This window comes from Narcine bancroftii, chromosome 8 (genome assembly GCF_036971445.1).
Source record: "Narcine bancroftii isolate sNarBan1 chromosome 8, sNarBan1.hap1, whole genome shotgun sequence".
In the NCBI taxonomy this organism is placed as follows: Eukaryota; Metazoa; Chordata; class Chondrichthyes; order Torpediniformes; family Narcinidae; genus Narcine; species Narcine bancroftii.
In genome coordinates, this window is record NC_091476.1 from 145,643,115 (window position 1) to 145,662,499 (window position 19,385).

The window sequence follows — 19,385 nt, forward strand, 5'->3', positions numbered from 1 at the left end:
ACCCACGGAGACATGGGGAGAATGTACAAACTCCTTAGACCGTATGATTCGAACCCCAGTCCCAATAGCTGGCACTGTAAAAGCATTGCACCAGCCAAGCTGCCCTTTCCTTTGCTCTATTTTTAACTTGGCAGGAACAGTGGATAATTTTTGAAATATCATTGGAATGTCTTGCACCACCATTTTAAGCTACATGGTTCATTAAATAAAACAAAGCTTTGTTTATGCTTTCTTCCCAAAATAATTTATCAAGAATAAAAATACTGGCATTTTAGAGCAAAGACTATGTTCAGTCTTTAAATTTATTACAAAAACAGGTCATTATTGTAGCTGACTTCCTTATCTACGGCATCTAGCCCTAGTTTGAACCTCTTTTTCTTTACCACAACCTGCCCATATGAAATTCTCCCTTGTACAGATTTGAAGCTTGTTTGGATTTCTGCTCAACCTAGTTTTACCTTTTCAATTTCCATCTTCAATGAATGCATTTAGAGTTGCAAACAATCGATAAATAAATATCTAAATCATGTAATTGCAGCTGAAAAGTTCAAAACCTCTAAGAATTGCTTTTTAAAAACTCAACGATTTATACTCCTTTTGGCTACATTAATCTGCATGTACATCTTGGTGCAAAAGATGCTGCAATCCCTCAGTTTTCCATGAAGAGGAAGTTCATTTACTAAGCATTCAGAACTTAAATCAAAATGACCAAATGAAAACAAGCATTGCACTTCAATTGCTTTTTTTGTTTCAAAACTACTTTCACGCTTTACTTACCTAGAACCCCACTTGGCTCCATTGGATATTCCAGTAGAGATGCAGCTGGTGTCAAAGCATATGGGTAGTCGTAGGGTGTTGTATAGATTATACCAGCTTCTGGTGAAGGAGGTACTAAGGCAGTTGGATGAGGGGTTCCATTGGGCATAACTGCAGTTGTCTGAATTGGCCTAATTATATTCATAATGGCAGGTCCAGCTGGCGTAGAGGCACGCAAGGCAGCTGGTGGAAGCATGGGTGCAGCTGGTCCAGTTATCAGACGTGGACCCTGCGATGTTGCTGTAAGAGAAAAGGCAAGGGTAGCTGCAGTAAGCAACAGGGATCACGAGGAGGGGAGAAAAGGAAGGTGAGCAGGAGACAGGAGGAAAAGAATTAAAGGAAGAAAAGTATGATAGGGAAGGAAAACACAAAATTAGTCCATGCAATGATCACATATGCCCAAAAAAGCATCCCTTATTTGCAAGCCAATTTCCGTTTACCAATATTTAATCAAGCACAATTTCAAAAATATAGAGCAGAGATAATTATCTTGCAAAATCTTGAGAAACTGCAATTCAGAAAGCCACATGATAAGCAATTATTTTATACCAAAATCTAAGAAATACTAGTGCCATTTATTGTACCCATTTTCCTTTTGACATCCCAAACCAATAATGTCCCAATGTTCTGAAATAGAAAAATGAAAGCAATATGAAAATTTCTTCCAGATTTTAGATTCTTCAGTCAACCCCATGTTTCATACTAATTAATATGATCGATTCTAGTTCCAAATGCTTTTTTATTACTCTTATTTGAGATAATTGCAGACCAAGAAAACAATATGGCACGGGCATTTCTGTGCACTACATTATGGAATACTTTGAGCTGCATTCAAATGAGCAAGTGCAAAATTTGCACAATTCACCAAAGATGCAGTAATGTGTACAACCAAGGTGATGCCACTTGTATGAAAGTAAATCTGTATCACCAGTGCCTTTGAGTGGCAAATCGGCAACAAGGAAATAAACCACAAGATGAGGTGATACACAGGACAAATTGTGACCTATAATTACAGGACAAAATTAAATCCAAGTGTAACAACAGTAGTTTAGGATATTTAATTTAGAATATCATAATCACTTACTTGTATGGTTAAAATTGATCACAATTGACATCACCTCATTCATGTACTCAGTATGCAAGGCAACATACTTGTGCACACCACCCATGCAAGTGAATACTTTGATAGAAAAACTCAAAGTTGGTACATAGAAAGCCATTATAATTCAAGAAAAGGCAACATCTTGGAGGTGGATAAAACAAAATTAAAACACGATCAAGAATTAAAGTAGAAATAAAACATTGAGAACAGCATCTAAATTGGCAACAAAATTTGACGTTGTTTAAGTACATTTTGAATCTTTTGAAGTCTTGCTGACAACCATTTGCTTGCGATCTCGTACAATTTGTTGTGCTTTGATCATATACCATAGCATTATTATGACCATTAATTACCATCTCCAGACATCACCAGTCTCCCCACTCAGGTAATCCTCACTCATGTCTTTTAGTTCAACACAGGGACTAATCCAACAGTCCTCTCAGCTCTCTTCCCCCTTCTTTTCTCTGGCTCACAAAATGATACAGAAGCTTAATTTACACAGACAGACCATTTTAAAGCAGTTTTATTGCACCACTATTATTGTATTTCTTTACCTTTATATTCTAAATCTTAAATGCACATTAGCGATATAGATTTTTTTCAGTAACTGGCAGTAACGGCTTAGAACATTTTAAAATGAGGGCTTAAAATGAATACTCTTTGCTCCCCTTTCGTCTAATTAAAAAAGAACTGAGCACGTTTCACTAATTGAGAGCTTAAAATGTGGGTAGCACTGGAAGATCAAAATTTGTTGCATTTTGTTCCCTAACCTTTGGCTGTAAACATTTTCCAAATCACTTCAAAGTCTCTAGCACCTCCAGAATCAAACTGTAAGAACAGCAGACATGACAGACTGAACAGCCTCCAATGTTTAAGGAACCGTGAAACCTTTTACTTCTACCAGTCTTATGGCATTCATTGCTATAATCTAATTTTAGCTCTCTTAAAACTCACCAGATTTTAATCATTCATGAGCAGCAGACCCTTTGGCTATCAAGGGCCCAAATTCTGATAGTACTACCCTCGCTACCCACATCCGAGGTTAAAAATTCCTCTGACCCATCTACTTAACATACTCGTGTTGTCAAATTGTTTAATGTTTCCCCAGGTATAGTGAAATATATGCATTTTGTTAAAGGCACTAGATAAATGGAAGCTTGTTATGTGAAAATATTGTAGTCAACTTGCATCTTCTAGGACTAACCATCACATTTAAAAACAGTTATTGACAAAACTGCAGTTCGCTTACGTGCTTTGATATTGGCATCTCTGTAGGTACCATTAAGAATAGCTAACTCCATCAGTTGCATCTTCTTCAAATTGTCTTCACCCTCTGCCTGCAATAAGAGGAATTAATTGTTAATATACAATTAAGGGGTAACATCAGCTGCGTCTAATAGTTCTGTAACATCATTGCCCATTTATGTGACTTTGCAGAGGCAAAAAGTATCGAAGTTTATCCTCGTAATCTACAATCTCAATTCTAAACTTGCATCCAGGGCTCGTCTATCCAAATTAAATGTGTACATACTGCACGATAACAGGCCTTTCTTGCTCATGAGCCAGTGCCTCCCAAATACACCAATTAGCTTGCAATCCCTGTAAACTTCTGAAAGGCAAGGGGAAAACCAGAGCACCTGAGGGAAAACCCAAGTAGACACGTGGAGAATGTACAAACCCCTTACAGGCTGCGCCCAGAATAGAACCCTCATCTCTGGTTCTGTAACATCATTGCACTAACCGACAGTCTAACTGTGCTGCCCTCCAAAACTTGGCTGGAATGAATTCCAGAACAAGGAAGAGGCTTCTTAAACAAGCATTATTTTAAGTGGACATAAAAATTTCCGAGCATTTCAAAAGAAGTACGTGCAGAACTGAAAATATTGTTGACCTATTTCAAATTAAACATTTAGGCAGAAATTAAATAATTCAAAAAAAAGGTAATGTGCACCAGAAAACTTCCAATTTAACCAAGGAAAAAAACATGGAGACATTCAGAAACCAAATGGCTGAACACTCATTTATCATAGTCCATTCTCATCCCTTAGAGACAAGAGTCTTTTTAAATATTAACATGATAACCTTTAGAAACACAGATTTAAAATTCAGATTCTCAGGAAGCCTTTCCTCTATCATGAGGCGTCTTTCCCCATGAGTGCAAATTGTAATTGTTGAACTTTTTTTCCTTTGTTAAAATTATTCAACTTTTTGTGATTGAGATTTTTTTTAAATATTTTTAAGAACTTATACAAAAATAAATTTATTTTTCAAATTTTTATTGGTTTTATCAAATAAGTGCTCCATAAAATATCAACAAATCTGATATAGCAATACAAATACTGAGACCTATATTAAAAAGCAAGATAAAAAGAAAAACTCTATACAGGCACACAATCCTTTATATGGAAACCTTGGGGGACAGTGCATTCCAAATTTCGGATTTTTCCGGATTTCAGAACAAAAGCCAACTGCCCCAGATTTAAGATCACCCGAATTGTGCTGCTGTATCCACCCCACCTCCCTTCCAGCTGTGCCTCCGCCGTCTCTCGCCCTCGCCCGCCCGGGTGGCGCCGCCGTCTCTCGCCCTCGCCCGCCCGGGTGGCGCCGCCGTCTCTCGCCCTCGCCCGCCCGGGTGGCGCCGCCGTCTCTCGCCCTCGCCCGCCCGGGTGGCGCCGCCGTCTCTCGCCCTCGCCCCACTTGTTTTTGGAGCTTTCCAGAGTTTAGATGTCCAGATAAAGGATTACGTACCTGTACTAATTATCTAATTCAATCTCCTCCTTCAGAAGCTACTGGCTAACACAAACAATCTACTACTAGAAATAAAAAAGGAAAATATTGGGTTTAAAAAAAACTAGTTAATCTTACAAATATTTAAGAAAATAACCCCATAAAGAAACAATAGATTTATTTCAGTAGTGGAACATTTAATTTTTTCAAAGTCAAACATGCCATCATATGAGACAACCATTGATTATGAGTAGGAGGGACAGTAACTTTCCATCTCATTAAAAGTGGCCCTTCTTGTGATAGGGAGGTGAGGGCAACTATGTGGGGAGGTGAAGCAATCTAAATTAGATCAGATGGCCCACTTCTTCCAAAGAGAGCAATAAAATGCTTTGGAATCAACATTAAGAACTAAAGACAAGGTACAAAACACCTTTCCAAAAATTGGAAAGAGAAGGACATAACCAAAACACATACAGTGGACAATTTGTAATTTATTGTAATGTACAATTACAAAATAAATGTTACACAGATATCACATTTAGGAGAGAAATTAGAATGGAATGACTAGCATAAAGGGAGGATTAATGCACTCATTTCAGAATCGAATTCCATGTAGTTATAGAAAATGGGTGTTTAAAACCTTGTTCCCAGTTTTTTTTTAAATTCTTCAGGGAACTTTCCCTAGAATTTAGAAGTAATTCATAAAGGCCAGATATCCCCCCTTTATAATTAGTTTGAAAAAAAAAATCATCCCTATCCTATTAGGTTCTAGGTCTTTGGGGAGCTTCAAACTTAAACAATTTAAAAAACTCCTAACATGTAAATAGAAAAAAATGTCTAGTTATTTTAAATTTGGTGGATAATTGTTCAAAAGCAGCAAAATTTTGGTAAGTAAAACTATCTGAAAAGATTGGATACCCAAATTTAACCACTGATGATAACTGAAATCTTGAATCGAAGGTAAAAAGAATTACCCAAAATAGGACTAATTAATAAAAATCTATGGTACACAAAATATTTCCCAAATTTAAACCACATTTTCAATGTATGTCTAACAACAAAATTAACAGTTAATTTGGATGCCATAAAAGATAAAGGTGCTCCAAGTATTGAAAGAAGAGAAGTAGATTTAATTTCTAAATGTATCCAACTTAATGAACCTAAATTTTCCTTATGATGAACCCAAAAAGTAATCTAATATTAGCAGCCCAATAATAAACTTTTTTGAATATTTTGAAAGATTTTCCAAAGATGGGGGAATTTATCTTTCCATAAAAGATATGATAGGATCCAATGAATCAAAAAAGGATTTGTGAACAAAAACAGATACAGCTTAAAAATATGTAAGAATTTAAGAAGGATATTTATCTTAATAACATTGACACGTCTAATTAATGTCATCGAAAGAGGGGATCACTGTGTCAAGGACTTCCTAATGTGACTCACTAAGGTAAAAAAAATTATAAACAAATTGTTGAATTTCTTAGTAATTGAACTGATTTTCAGCTATTTTAAAAGGAATAGAGGGATCTAGAGAACAAAAACCCAAAACGTTCAACTTGTATTCCGAAATCCGATCAGGACAATCAGACAACAATCATCTGCAGAAAGCGACACCTTGTGAACATTTCCTGCTTTTGCGATTCCCGAGATATCAGCCAATTGACGAAAAGCTACTGCTAAAGGTTCCAAATCCAAATTTAAAAAATGACGGGCTTAGACGTTATCTCTGCCTAGTTTCATGATTTAATTGATAAAAATTTAAACTATGAGAATTATTTCAATCCATTTCATAAGCTGATAACAAAAATTACATTTCTCTAATACACTGAATAAATATTGCCATTCTACTCTATCAAAAGCTTTATCTGCATCTAAAGAAATAATACATTCAAAGGATGAAACTATAGGAGAATAAAGAATGTTTAACAACCTACGAATATTAAATTGTAAGTAACATCCCTTAATAAACCTAGTTTGACTTCAGAAACAATGAAAGCCATAATATTCTCCAAATCCAAAAGAGAAATCTTAGACTACTTAAATGTCAATATTTAAGTGAGAAATTGGTCAATAGGAGGAACAGTCTAAAGAGTCCTTATTCTTTTTAGCAATAAGAGAGATTGAAACTTCATTAAAAAGTTTCTGGCAGTTTGCCACTAAGGATTGAGTAAAAGACAAAGTTCATTCAAATGGAGATTCAGTCACTGGGAAAGTGATTTATAAAACTCTGCAGGGAAGCCATCGGGACCAGGGACCTTACCAGACTGCAAAGAGTTAAAAGTTACTACAATCTCCTGCTCAGATAGGCTTTTCCAACTTTAAAAAAAATATACTTTTATTGATTTTAATAAACACAAAAAATAGATTTCAATAAAATAATATTGATAATTACAGAATAAAACATTCAGTATATCAAAAATATACTTATTGTAAATCATATCTATAATTCATATTCCCAATGATATACATTTAAAAACTAATAGAAAATAGAAAAAGGAGAAAAACTCAGCCTCTGCCCTAACAGCATTGCCAGATGTTATACATGATTAATATTTAAAAAAACTAAGATTATAATAACATAAAAAGAGCATGGAAAAGATAAGACTCAGACAATTTAATTACAATGAAGTGAAATTACAAAGATAGAGAGTCAAATGACCCATATAACATCTGGAATTTTGTATCTGAACTATTAACTGAATAACAAATCTTTTCCATTTTCAAACGAGCCATGAGTAGGAAGGGCAGCATCCTTTCATTTAAGTAAAAAAAATTGCATGTCTCGCCAGAAGAGAGGGCATGATTCTGAACCAGAGACAAAATAATCATTCCCTCCCATTGTGCCAAAGCAAACCACCAAAGGATTCGGTATTAAATCTATATTAAAATTTTTTAATAAGATTTTTATCCAGTCAGTAAAATCAATAAAACAGTAGAGCAGCATCTTGCTGTTGTACTGAGTAAAGCAGGAATTGCCAGCTGTTTTAAGATGGAAGAACACAGCAAGTTTGGACTTGCACTAAGCAAGACATGTAACAAATTAGAAGCTCAGGACTCAGTTATACAACTATTCAGCTCCCATTGCATTTTAGTTTGTAAAACAACCAAAGATCAAACATTCCAAATCGGATGTGTCCATTGGCATCATTTAGATGCTCATCCCTTTTCTGATTGCAGCACAGAGACATTGCCACATTTAGGGGCAAGGGACATTGGATAAATTATTTTTGTCCATCATTACTGCATTATAAATATTTAAATACATTGGCTCAGTCAAAGCAGGGAGTATTGTAGTTTACAATGTTGATTAAAATGCAATTTACAGAAAACAACATGCAAGTAAAACAATAGTAGTCCAAAGCTGAAGCTTGGTGCATCTATTTATAAGGTGCTAAATGCTTTTCCATTTATTGACCTTCAGAGTTTTAAATGTTTAAAATGTTAAATCCGATCTGTCTTGGTGTCTCAGGAGACAAATTCTCATGCAGTACATTTTGCCCATGCTATCCTGGCAGTCAGAGATGAATTAGCATCGTTTCTGCCTGAAGACTCACTGGATAATCTTCAAAAGAAAGTCAACAGCTCAGATACTGAGCATAGACAAGTGGCACTGCTTTATACTACTTGATAAATTTGCAGGTTATAAAGTTAAACTGACTCCAGGGAAATGGATGTCATTCAGCCTTTAAATGAGATTCTGCTAGCTGGTAGCGGCTGTGCAGGGAACAAAGTGTTTTTCTACAAGGAACACGCCCCCTCACCAAAAAAAAACACAAATGGAGAACATAAATGATCAAAAGTACATTTCAAAAATTGAAAATTCCAAACAAAATATTGGTGTTTAATTATGGTTTCAGCAATGTTTCATTTTCGACATTTTACACTTGGTTCCAAAGTATGTAATTGAGGACAGAATCAGACTAATATGGCAAAGGAGACAGTTATACACCTCACCTAGTCTCCAACCCCAAGCAGAGTAATCTCAATAGTCCAAGTCTTTCATCATTTACCCATAACCCGACCATTTATTGTCCAAGTTGCCTAAACAAACATCTTTTGAAGGCATTGGTTCTGTTACCATCTTTTCAGTGATTTTCTGTGCAAGAAAATATCTTCACATCTGGAATGCATAGTTTTCCTGGTTCTTCAACCATAGGGCAACAGAATCACTTCCCTCTGTTTATCCTGACTTCCTCCTATGAAAACACCTTTCAATTTTTCATCCAAGAACAACTTCTCCAGTCTGACCCAAGTCAAACTCACAATGAAGTCACAAGTATTAAATTGCAATGAGCAGGTACTGATAACTGGGTCCAACTTGGCAGAACATTCCATGCAATTCCTGAGCAATGAAAGCCAACACACATTACTCAACTGTTCCAACAGTAATGTGCAGAAGACCATTTTCAGAAAGAAAACACCATTTGTTTCTGCGAATGATCAAGATTATTATAAGTGCATGTTTGGAGGACAATGAACCCCAAGTACCTCTGAGTACTATGTTGATACCTAGTTTGACAGTGTAGTAGTTTGAGCCCTTGGTCAGGAAAAGCATGTAATAAACACAAATAAAAAGGGAGAATATGATTGAGAATGACACTATATAAACTCTCTGCATTAGTGCTTTTTTCCCCCCTTTTAAACTGCAAGCTGAATCACTGGCTTGGTGGTGTCCCAATGGAAGCACTGGAAATTCTACAAGTAAACTATAGATACTGCAATCTCAAATTCAGATCAGGCAGCAGCCATGGATAGAAATGGCTAGCTGACGGTTCAGGTTGGGACCCTCAACCGAGTTTTGACCCTAACGTGGACTAACCAATTCTACCAGTGGATCCTGGCTGAACTGCTGGGTTTCTAGTGTCTCATTGTTTAAAAACTCAAAGCCCATCTGGCAGCAATGATCATCTTCCTTCACATTTCCCAGACTTGGGTTATCTACAGCAGCTGATTCAAGGTACTAGAGATACATGGTCAGGTCTCTAAAATTCTTCATAACTAATGGCAGGTAAACTGAACCAGGCTGAGCATCCTCTCCCCGGCCATGTTACTTCCATACCCAACAGACTGCCAAAACTGGCATTGTTTGAAAATATTATAATGCAGTCAAAAAGGACACTCTAGAGAAAGACATCACTGACTCCTGTAGAGAATGTGCCTTCAGGATGGCATTAAAAACAATCTATGCACAAGCATACACAATTAACGCTCGCCTTGTTAATGACAAAAATCCCACTGTCCTCTTCACCTCAGAACATGAAAAACGAGATAAAGTCAGTCTTGAATACAACTCCAAAATGTCATTGCATTATTTTCAGTTCAAATCAGATTTTAAATCATGTCCAAGACAAAAAGATGTATTATTCAAGTAAACGCTAGAGCCAATTAAGCATATTTTTATTTGACTATTGATCACTAACATTAAGAGCAGTTGTAAACAGCAACATTTAAAATTTACTAACCATCCCCAACAACTTGCTCTCAATGTACAAATATTGCAGTTAACATTTCTCATCCACAATCCTCACAATTCAAGGTGATCTAAAGCATCCAACGTTTATTCCTTGCAACCAGTGATTATGTTACTCCATTGAGGCAATGGGGATATCCTGCAAGTTCAGACCAAATGGATTTCAAATAAATTCACTCCCCCGCCAAAATTTTTTAAAATTGCAGTTGATGGAAATCTGGATATAAACAGAAAATGGTGGGAACACTTGGCAGGTAAATTGCATTTGTGGGAAGGGTAGCAAGCTTAACATTTCAGATTTGTCAGTCTGACAAAGGGCATAGATCCTGAAAAGTTTTTTTTTAAGAGACCTGGTCTCACTGTATTGATCAGGCTGCGCTGCGAGGTCTATTCACGGGCGCGATCCGACTACTGATGGGCACGGGGGCTTTGACCTGCTCCGTTTCCGACCTGGGCCGATTCACCCCTCTTCACACAACCTGGTGACGCCCGATTCCTCCGGAGACACCATATCGATGCCCAACTTAGTGAGGACATCCACTCAACACAGGCCGCAGCAGCCCAGAACTCCTGATCTCAAGCGATCCGACAGCCTCAGCCTCCGAGTAGCCGGATTACAGGCGCGCGCCACCGCGCCCGGCAGATCCTGAAAAGTTGATGGGTTTTCTTTCCATGGTTGCTGCTTGACACACATTTATGCATTTTCAGTTTTATTTCGGTTTTCAACTATAACAAGAGGCAGTAAACCAAAATAAAACTTAAAATACAAATTCAATTGAACTCATTTTTTCGCTATTACTTAACCTGATCGTTGCACAGCAGAAATCTTTTTTTAAAAATGTGCTAATTCATTATCGGAATTGTGCACGTCCCTATTGATTTCATCTGCAGGATTATAGTAAATGTAATATAAAACAGAAGTTAAAAAAAATGACAGATGCTGATCAAGTGCAAACTTGGCAAAAAAAAGTAATCTGCTATCAACTACAAATTCATGCTTTAATTAGGCTAAACATGTCTACTTTTCAGTTCAATTGACTACTTGTTTTCTCTACAGTGCAATACTGAGTTTGTTAAGCAGCTTACAATATAGCAAAAAAATGGAGGAACTGAAACTGGATTGTAAAAATTATTTGTACCTCCAAGTCCTAGAGAGGAGCATACAATTTCATACTTTAATTAATATTTTGGATCATTGGTGACAAAAATGTAACAGGACTTAAAAGTATTTAATAAAATAGGTAAGAATTGGCATGTTCAAAGTATGTTTAAAATTTCCATCCCTGAAGTTTCTAGCTTGTGCTGCTATTCAACTCATTATATTTGAAATAAATACCACTAAATTAAGTGAAGCTTAACTTTATAAATACTCATAACATTAATCTATCTCACAAGAGTTACACACAACTGCTGTCCCAAAACAATTCACTTCTGCCTCACTGAATCCCTTTCTACATTCTTGCTGTGACTTAATGGCGAATCAATGGGCTCCTGTCTTCCCAGTCAATGTGCTCCCGACGCTAGAGTCCCAACTCCTCCCCGAGGGCTACTGCACACTAGTGAGTCCGGTGTGCAGTAGTTGGCCAAGGGGAGGGTTCAGAGTCTGCATCGGAAACTCCAGTGTGCGGGAGAGAGGAAAGGGAAAGCCACTGAACCCAAGGTTCCATTCCCACCCAAGAGACCACTCTCCTTGATGATCCTTCCGACCATTTGCGCTGGGAGACAGTGGCATGGAGATTGAGAGGGAGAGAAATGTCAGTAAGTAAAGAAGAAATGGAAAGAGAGAGAGGAGGGAGCTACCTGAAACTAGGACAATTGTCATTCTAATTTCACAATTGTTGACCCCGACTGGTTCAAACGTCTTTGAACCCTTCATGAGTGAACCTGGGATCAGTGCTATAGCCGTCAAGCTGCCTGAATTCTGGGTTCGGCCATGCGGAAGCTGTTTCACCTTCGCCAGATTTCATCCGACATGACCAAATTCTACCATGTGGTCGCCACCCTGGACCAGGCCACTGCCAAACGCGCGCTGCACCTCGTTCAGCACCCACCTGCCGAAGACAAATACGAGTCCATCAAGCGAGTGCTCACCGGATCCCTCGGACTAACCAGGCGCAAGCATGCCGCTCAGATGATGCACCTCGACATCCTGGGGGATAGGTCCCTGGTGGAGCTGATGGACGAGATGCTCGAGCTCATGGGTGATCACACCAACTTCCCAATCTTAGAGCGCATTTTCCTCGACCATCTGCTGAGGACATCCAGCCGTTACTGGCCCAAGAGAGCTTTACAGACCCGAGGAAGATCACTCAGAAAGCCCAAGAGCTGTGGCTTGATCGATTCCTGGCAGGCTCGGCGGTCCAGCAGGTCACGGGGCATGGGCATGACCACGCCAAGCCCACCCATAGCACTGCGGTAGAGCACCCGGCACCTGCAGGGGCCACCAAGAGCATAACCAGGGGCACAGCATCCGCTTCAGGCCTCTGCTTCTACCACCAGCGCTGGGGAGCCAAGGCTCGGAAGTGTCATCAGCCCTGCTCGTTCCAAGGAAATGAGCAGGCCAGCTGCTGTTAATAGCTGTGGCGGCTGGCCAAGGACACGGCCTCCTCTACCTGCGGGACTCAGTCAGTGGCCGGTGGTTCCTCGTCGACAATGGGGCCAAGATCAGCATCATCCTGACCACGGCTATCGAGTCCAGGAACCGATCTCGAGGACCTCCCCTTCGTGTGGCCAACGCAATAGAGATCCGGACATATGGAGACAACAGTCCACTTCCAAATCAGCTGACGAAAGTTCTCGTGGAGGTTCGCCGTCTCGTCCCTTCCGACCGCCATCCTGGGTGCCGACTTCCTCCGAGCCCACGGGCTTCTGGTGGACATTTGGGGTAGGTGCCTGGTGGATGCCCATACCTTCCAGGTCATTTGCCTCCACGCCTCCCGCACAGAGCAGCCACAGATGGCCATGATCAGCACGCCCAGAGACTAGTTCCAGCGAACCCTGGACGGGTTTCCAACCCTCCTCAAGCCAAAGTTCTCCACTGCCTCGCCACACCACGCAGTGTTCCACCACATCTCCAACCAGGGCCCACCAGTTCACGCCAAGGCACGCCAGCTCCACCTGACAAGCTCTAGGTGGCGAAGGAGGAGTTCTTGCATCTGTTGGAGCTGGGGATCATTTGGCGGTCCAACAGCCCGTGGGCCTTGCCGCTCCACGTGGTCCAGAAAGCTTCTGGCAGCTGTCGCCCCTGCGGGGACTATCGACAGTTCAACGAGGCGACAGTTCCTGACTGTTACCCCATCCCTCACATACAGGACTTTACGGCCAACCTGGATGGTGCGAGGGTTTTCTCCAAGGTTGACCTGGTGCACGGGTATCACCAAATCCCAGTGCACCCTGAGGACATACCCAAGACGGCCATCATCACCCCCTTGGGCTTGTTCGAATTCCTTCGCATGCCATTCCGGCTCAAGAACGCCGCTCAGACCTTCCAGCGCCTCTGGATTTCGTCTTCATTTACTAAAGACGACATCCTCGTTGCCAGCAAGGATCGGGCGCAACACAAAGACCACCTGTGCACCCTCTTCTCACAGCTGGCCGACTTCGGCCTCACCATCAAACCAGCCAAGTGCCAGTTTGGGAAAGAATCCATGCAGTTCCTGGGCCATACCATCACAGCCGAAGGAGCCACGCCCGCCGGTACGAAGGTCGCCGCTATCAAGGAGTTCCCACGTCTGGACAATCTCAAGGGGTTGCAGGAGTTCGCGGGTATGGTCAACTTCAACCTATTCATCCCGGGAGCTGCACGCATCATGCAGCCTCTATTCGGCCTCATCGCAGCCAAGCACAAATCGCTCACAAATCTCACCCCAGAGGCCTGCAGTGCATTTGAGGCCACCAAGGACACCCTCGCAAAGGCTACCATGCTCGCCCACCTGCACACTGACCTGCATATGACGCTCTCTGTCGATGCCTCTGCCACAGCCGTCGGTGCCGTCCTGAAGCAGAAGGTGAATGGACAATGGAAGCCGCTGGCATTCTTCAGCCGGCTTCTCTGCCCACCAGAGGGCGTATAGCGCTTTTGACCATGAGTTACTGGGCATGTACCTGGCGGTGCGGCATTTCCTCTAATTCTTGGAGGGGAGGACTTTTACCAGCTTCACTGACCACAAACCCCTCATCTAGGCAGTCGCGATGGCAAAGGACCCCTGGTCGATCCGCCAGCAGCATCACCTCTCCTTCGTGTCGGAGTTTACCATCGACATTCGGCACAAGGTGGGGAAAGACAATGTGGTCGCTGATGCACTCTCGCAACCGGGCATCTGCACGCTGACGCCCGGCCTCGACTTCGACCAGCTCGCCCGGGACCAGAAGTCCAACAAGGAGACGCAAGCCTTCAGGACTGCCATCACAGGCCTGTGGTTCCTAGACCTCCCTCTGAGCGGCAGAAACACCGTCCTGTGTGATGTCTCCATGGGCATCCCAAGGCCAGGTCCACGGTCCAGATGGTGGCAGAGCATTTCATCTGGCACAGGCTGCGGAAGCAGATCGCAGGCTGGGCCAGGACATGCACCCATTGCCAAATGTCCAAGGTACACAGGCACACCAGGGCACCCGTGGAAGAGTTCAAGCATGTCCGGGAATGGTTCAGCACATCAGGGTGCCCGTGCAAGAGTTCAAGCACGTCCGGGAATGGTTCAGAGTAAATTTTTATTTGGCACCTCTGCAGAGACCTTACGAGGGGCTGTACAAGGTTGTCCAGCATTCAGGCTCTACGTTCACACTGGACATCGGCTACAGTCGGGAACTATTTACTGTGGACAGGCTGAAGCCAGCACACCTCGACCCCACCAAACCAGTGATTGTAGCCCAGCCCAAGAAGCGAGGCTGCCAAGCTATATTGGCGCCGGTTCTGGGGGGGGGGGGGGGGGAGGAAGAGAAGCGCTGTGTGGTGGCACATCACTAGACAGGGGAACCGGCCCTGCTTGTAATCCACAAGGCGGGGCAGCCGGACAAAATGGCGCCGTTGGGTGTGTTCCCTTCCTCCCCTCCCCCAACAGGGCTCAGAAGCCTGCGCTGGAGGACCACGTGACGCCCGGGTGATGTCAGCCCTCCCAGCGCGGTTCTCAGCCAGGTCCGGGCTGGGAGTATAAATCCAGCCCAGCAGCCTGCAATAAATCAGTTCTGCTCACTGAGCTCAACCAGACTAGTTGTATGTTCTTTCAGTAGCAGTGTAGCTGCTGCTATACCCTTTAATTTTTGCGTCCATCACTTCAAATTTTGTTCCAATTGAGACAGCGTTCTCTCTACCTTCTTCATAAAACCCTTATTTTCAATTATACCCTCATTACATTTTTTTTTAAACTTCCATTGTTAACTGTAACAAAGATTGCTGGAAAGAATCCACACACTTCTTCATTTCAGTTGTAGATATACAAGACTCCTTTATTTTCTCCTATAGTTTTTTTTATCCAAAACTCTGTTCAACAAACATTTCTTCTTCTTCCTGCTCCTCCTTTTCATCACTGGAGCTGGAGGCTTCTTGAGTCTTTTAAAAAAAATTGCCTCCTTTTCTTTGTGCTCTGGGCATGTGCTAGGAGTCACACATGCGCAGTATCATTTCTTCACCCGTGGAAGTTGGCCATTGGTGGGGAAGACCTTGTCCAAGGTCTCACCAGTTCCAGGTCTGTCACCATGGGCACTTGCCTTCTGGAGAGCTCCAGGATCCTTCTTTGAGGTCGGCCTCTCTTTATCAGCTTCTTTTTCTTGTTCAAGTTCTTGAAAAGTAACAGTCAGTTTATCTTTCTTTGGAGGCACTGTTTATTGTGCGGAAGGCCTTCCGATAGCTTCCTCTTCTATTTTCTTGCAGTCAGTTCAGACTTAACTTTTTAAGATAAAAACTTTTTCAGAGAGTAGAGAATTCAAATATAGCCCCACATCATCACTTGGCAACCCCCCCCCACCCCAAATAAATGAGGATTTCTGATTTGTTTTTTGATATCCTCATTTATCAAAAATTTTTTTTAAAAATTGGATAAATGGGGATTTTGGAGAATCCCAGATTTCAGATAATCAGAGATGTACTGTATTAGACTTTGTATGAAGGATATGTATGTTAAATTCAATAAAGAAATTTAAAAAAAGAAATTAGGCAGTAAATAGATTTGTTTGTGCAGTTCTCTGATAACAAATCTTAAAACTTCATACCATTCTAAAATTTTACATGGAACACAAGAACTAATTACAAGCATGGCAAATACACCAACAAGTAATAATATCTGGGAATGATCATTTTGCTGAAATGTTTCACGATACTTCTTGATTTATTCAGCATCTACCAAATGCGCAAACTCAATTTCCTCAATAAGATTGCACTCTTTCAAACTACCCAGGGCAACTGTCAAACTCCTGAAACCAAGCACCAGTTCAAGTTGCACTCATTCCACAATCAACTATTCCACCCCTCACGACTTTCATTATCCTGTGCCCTCAAATTTCACAATGTTTCATCGAGTTGCAGGCTTTGAAGTTTTCAAAACCTTTTCATAGGTAGAGAATTCTGATCTTCCTTAAAAAAGCAACCATTCCTTCAAACATAGAACTACTATGAGTGCCAGCATTATTTATTTGCTTTTTCACTCACCAGAACAGTAAACAGTTCTCAAATCAAATTTCCTGGAAGGCTTGTACCAGGAGCATACAAATGTTACCATTTGAAGGCAGCACAGTTAGTGTAGCGGTTAGCATGACACTGTTACAGCACAGCGATTGGGACCAGGGTTTGAATCCTGCACTGTTTCTAAGGAGTTTGTACATTCTCCCTGCATCTGTGTAGGTTTCTTCTGGGTGCTCCGGTTTCGCCCCACTGTTCAAAGCGTCCCTAGGATTTTACATCAATTGGGTGGAACTGGCTCATAGGCCAAAAGGGCCTGTTACCATAATGTATGTCTAAAAATTGCCATTTTCAATTAGCTGCCTACAACTACTTATCCAAAAGCACAGAATTGGCAAATTGCATAGCGTATCAAATACTCAAGTGAATCAAATGGTGGCAATTCTCAAGTACCTGAATTAGTTTTGAGCACTTAAAATTCATGAAAAAAGTCAATCTGCAAATGACTATCTCCATTATCAGTTAGCAAGGGCATTGAAACTGTCCAGCAGGACAAATGCATCAGATTTTGAGAAACTGGGGTAGAGTCAAATGTCAGTTTTAAGCCAGAAATGGCTCAACAAAAGCAGATACTGCAAGATCTTTGTTGGAGAGCTGATGCAACCACCAGCTAAACAATTCAATTTAAAACCAAAGTTCTCACACAAAAATATTCACAGCCAAATCACCTGTCAAAAATAGCCAGAAATGTAGATGGCATTCCTGAGCTTCAACTATATTTATTAAAAATAATTGATTATAAATTGCAATTTAAGAGCATCTTCCACATGCAAATTTCTACAATTCATCATATTACTCAGAATTAAAATGTAAGTGAATTATTAACTGGAATTTAATCATTTCATAATGATTAGAAATCCTTAAAACCCTGAAAATATTTACCAAACCATATAGATGGAAAGTTATAGTACCATACAAATTAGAATTACAAAGGCTGCCTGTAAGCATATTTTTAGCTTAAAATTTCTATTAATAGAATGAACTAGGCACAAATATTACAAAAATATTTAAATTAAATTTTACAAATCATTTGATCCATTTTGATCAAAAGTGAGCAATAAAGTGGCCTACTATAGGAATGACGCAAAAAAATCCCCACTAAAGTTACAAATCAAGATTCGCTCTGCATCCAAAGAATCAAATAAACATTCATTTCAATGGTATGCTTTAGGTACATCATTGCTATTTAAATGTAAATTTAGGAAATTAAACTCCAATAGATGAGTCACTAATCCTTGATGTTAGCCATTGAAGGGCTTTTTTCTGCTATGCGGTGGGCAGAAGAACTTCATTAAATATTGATTTCAAATGACATTACGCTCCATCATTCTGATGAGTCTGCAAACCTGGAGTCCTTTTCCCAATGTTACCTAACATCACTTGAAAATCTTGAGTATACCAACTTATTGAGAGAGAAACTGCAGTTACGTTTTTTTTTAAAAAAAACAGAACTTGCATGATTTTTCTGTTCTGAAGTGTCTCCCTATCTTCCGGGAGTGGCCGTTCACACAGGAACAACCAAAAACTCTTATCGCACTGCAAATTTAAACAGAAAACCTGAAATGCAGTACTTAAGGAGACTGGATATTTAGCGCATCGTTCACGGATCACCTGCAGTCAGTTTAGACTGCAGGCGATCCTTAAAAATAACAGGTAAAATATTGGAATGGGCATGAGTCCCTTATTCCCATTCCATCTTTTTACAGATTGATATGCATAAAACACAAGTAAGCATACTGCAGGGCAGGCAAATAAATACCATTAATGTTCAGCTCAGAAGTAGACTTGTAGAGTTCTGATGCAAACCAAAATAAAATGTTCATGAATGGAGTTGCATTTAATTGCAGTGAAAAACTGACTAAGCTGCATGTGGTTGAATACATATAGGCATTTCTTTCATTTAAAGTTTTTTTTTAAAAATACACACACAGCTGCTGTGTTCTAGGAAATTATTCCCATTTTCCCAGAATGCATGCTGTGTAAAAAGCTCAGAACGGGAATGAGGGTGCCATTTCATTCCAACATTTTACCTCCTAAACCTCAAATTTCCTGGAAGGTCTGCAGTCTAAAGTGAACAGCAGGCATTCCGTGAACAGCGGGCTAAGGAATAAGAAGTATCGATGGTGTGTAAAGCGCACTTCTGGTATGCTGTCTAAACTTGAGAAAAGGAATGGAGATTTGCAGTTATGGTCATTCATGTGTGAACGACCAATGCCGAGATGTCAGACATTCTTCAGACCGGTAAAATAAAAATCCATCAACACAATTGATATAAGATGGTGTTGATGTAATCTTACCTAATTTAAAGTCAGAGAAACTTCACCTAGAACTTCAGTTTTATTCAAGCATGATTGAGAAGTTGTTTAAGAATGCCAGGTGCCTGGGCTCACTGTATTAATGTTGCTCATTTACATCAATTCTAAAGAATAAGCAGAAAGTGTAGGGCAATACTATTCTTTAAGCCCGATCTTCTTCCCATAAGACCATGAGGTTCAAGACTGCTTTTTGGTTTGATCTCCATGGACCAGCCTTGAATTTAGTCAAGAAATGAGCATTTGCAGTCTTTGGAGATTGTAAATCTTTGGTATTTTCAATAC

The 19,385-nt window shown here is 40.5% G+C and overlaps 1 protein-coding gene across 6 annotated transcripts in view; it reads right to left on the reverse strand.

Moving 5' to 3' along the window:
• qkia (QKI, KH domain containing, RNA binding a) overlaps positions 1 to 19,385 on the reverse strand; it is an 85,026-nt gene that overhangs the window by 10,451 nt on the left and 55,190 nt on the right. For 5 of the 6 annotated variants that reach the window (XM_069895179.1, XM_069895176.1, XM_069895182.1 and 2 more), the window contains 2 exons: positions 3,168 to 3,255; positions 778 to 1,080 (listed from right to left, as the gene is read on the reverse strand). In XM_069895179.1, coding sequence (XP_069751280.1) covers positions 778 to 1,080; positions 3,168 to 3,255 — 391 coding nt within the window. The remainder of the gene's footprint in view (positions 1 to 777; positions 1,081 to 3,167; positions 3,256 to 19,385) is intronic. The other variant, XM_069895177.1, reaches the window with a different exon arrangement.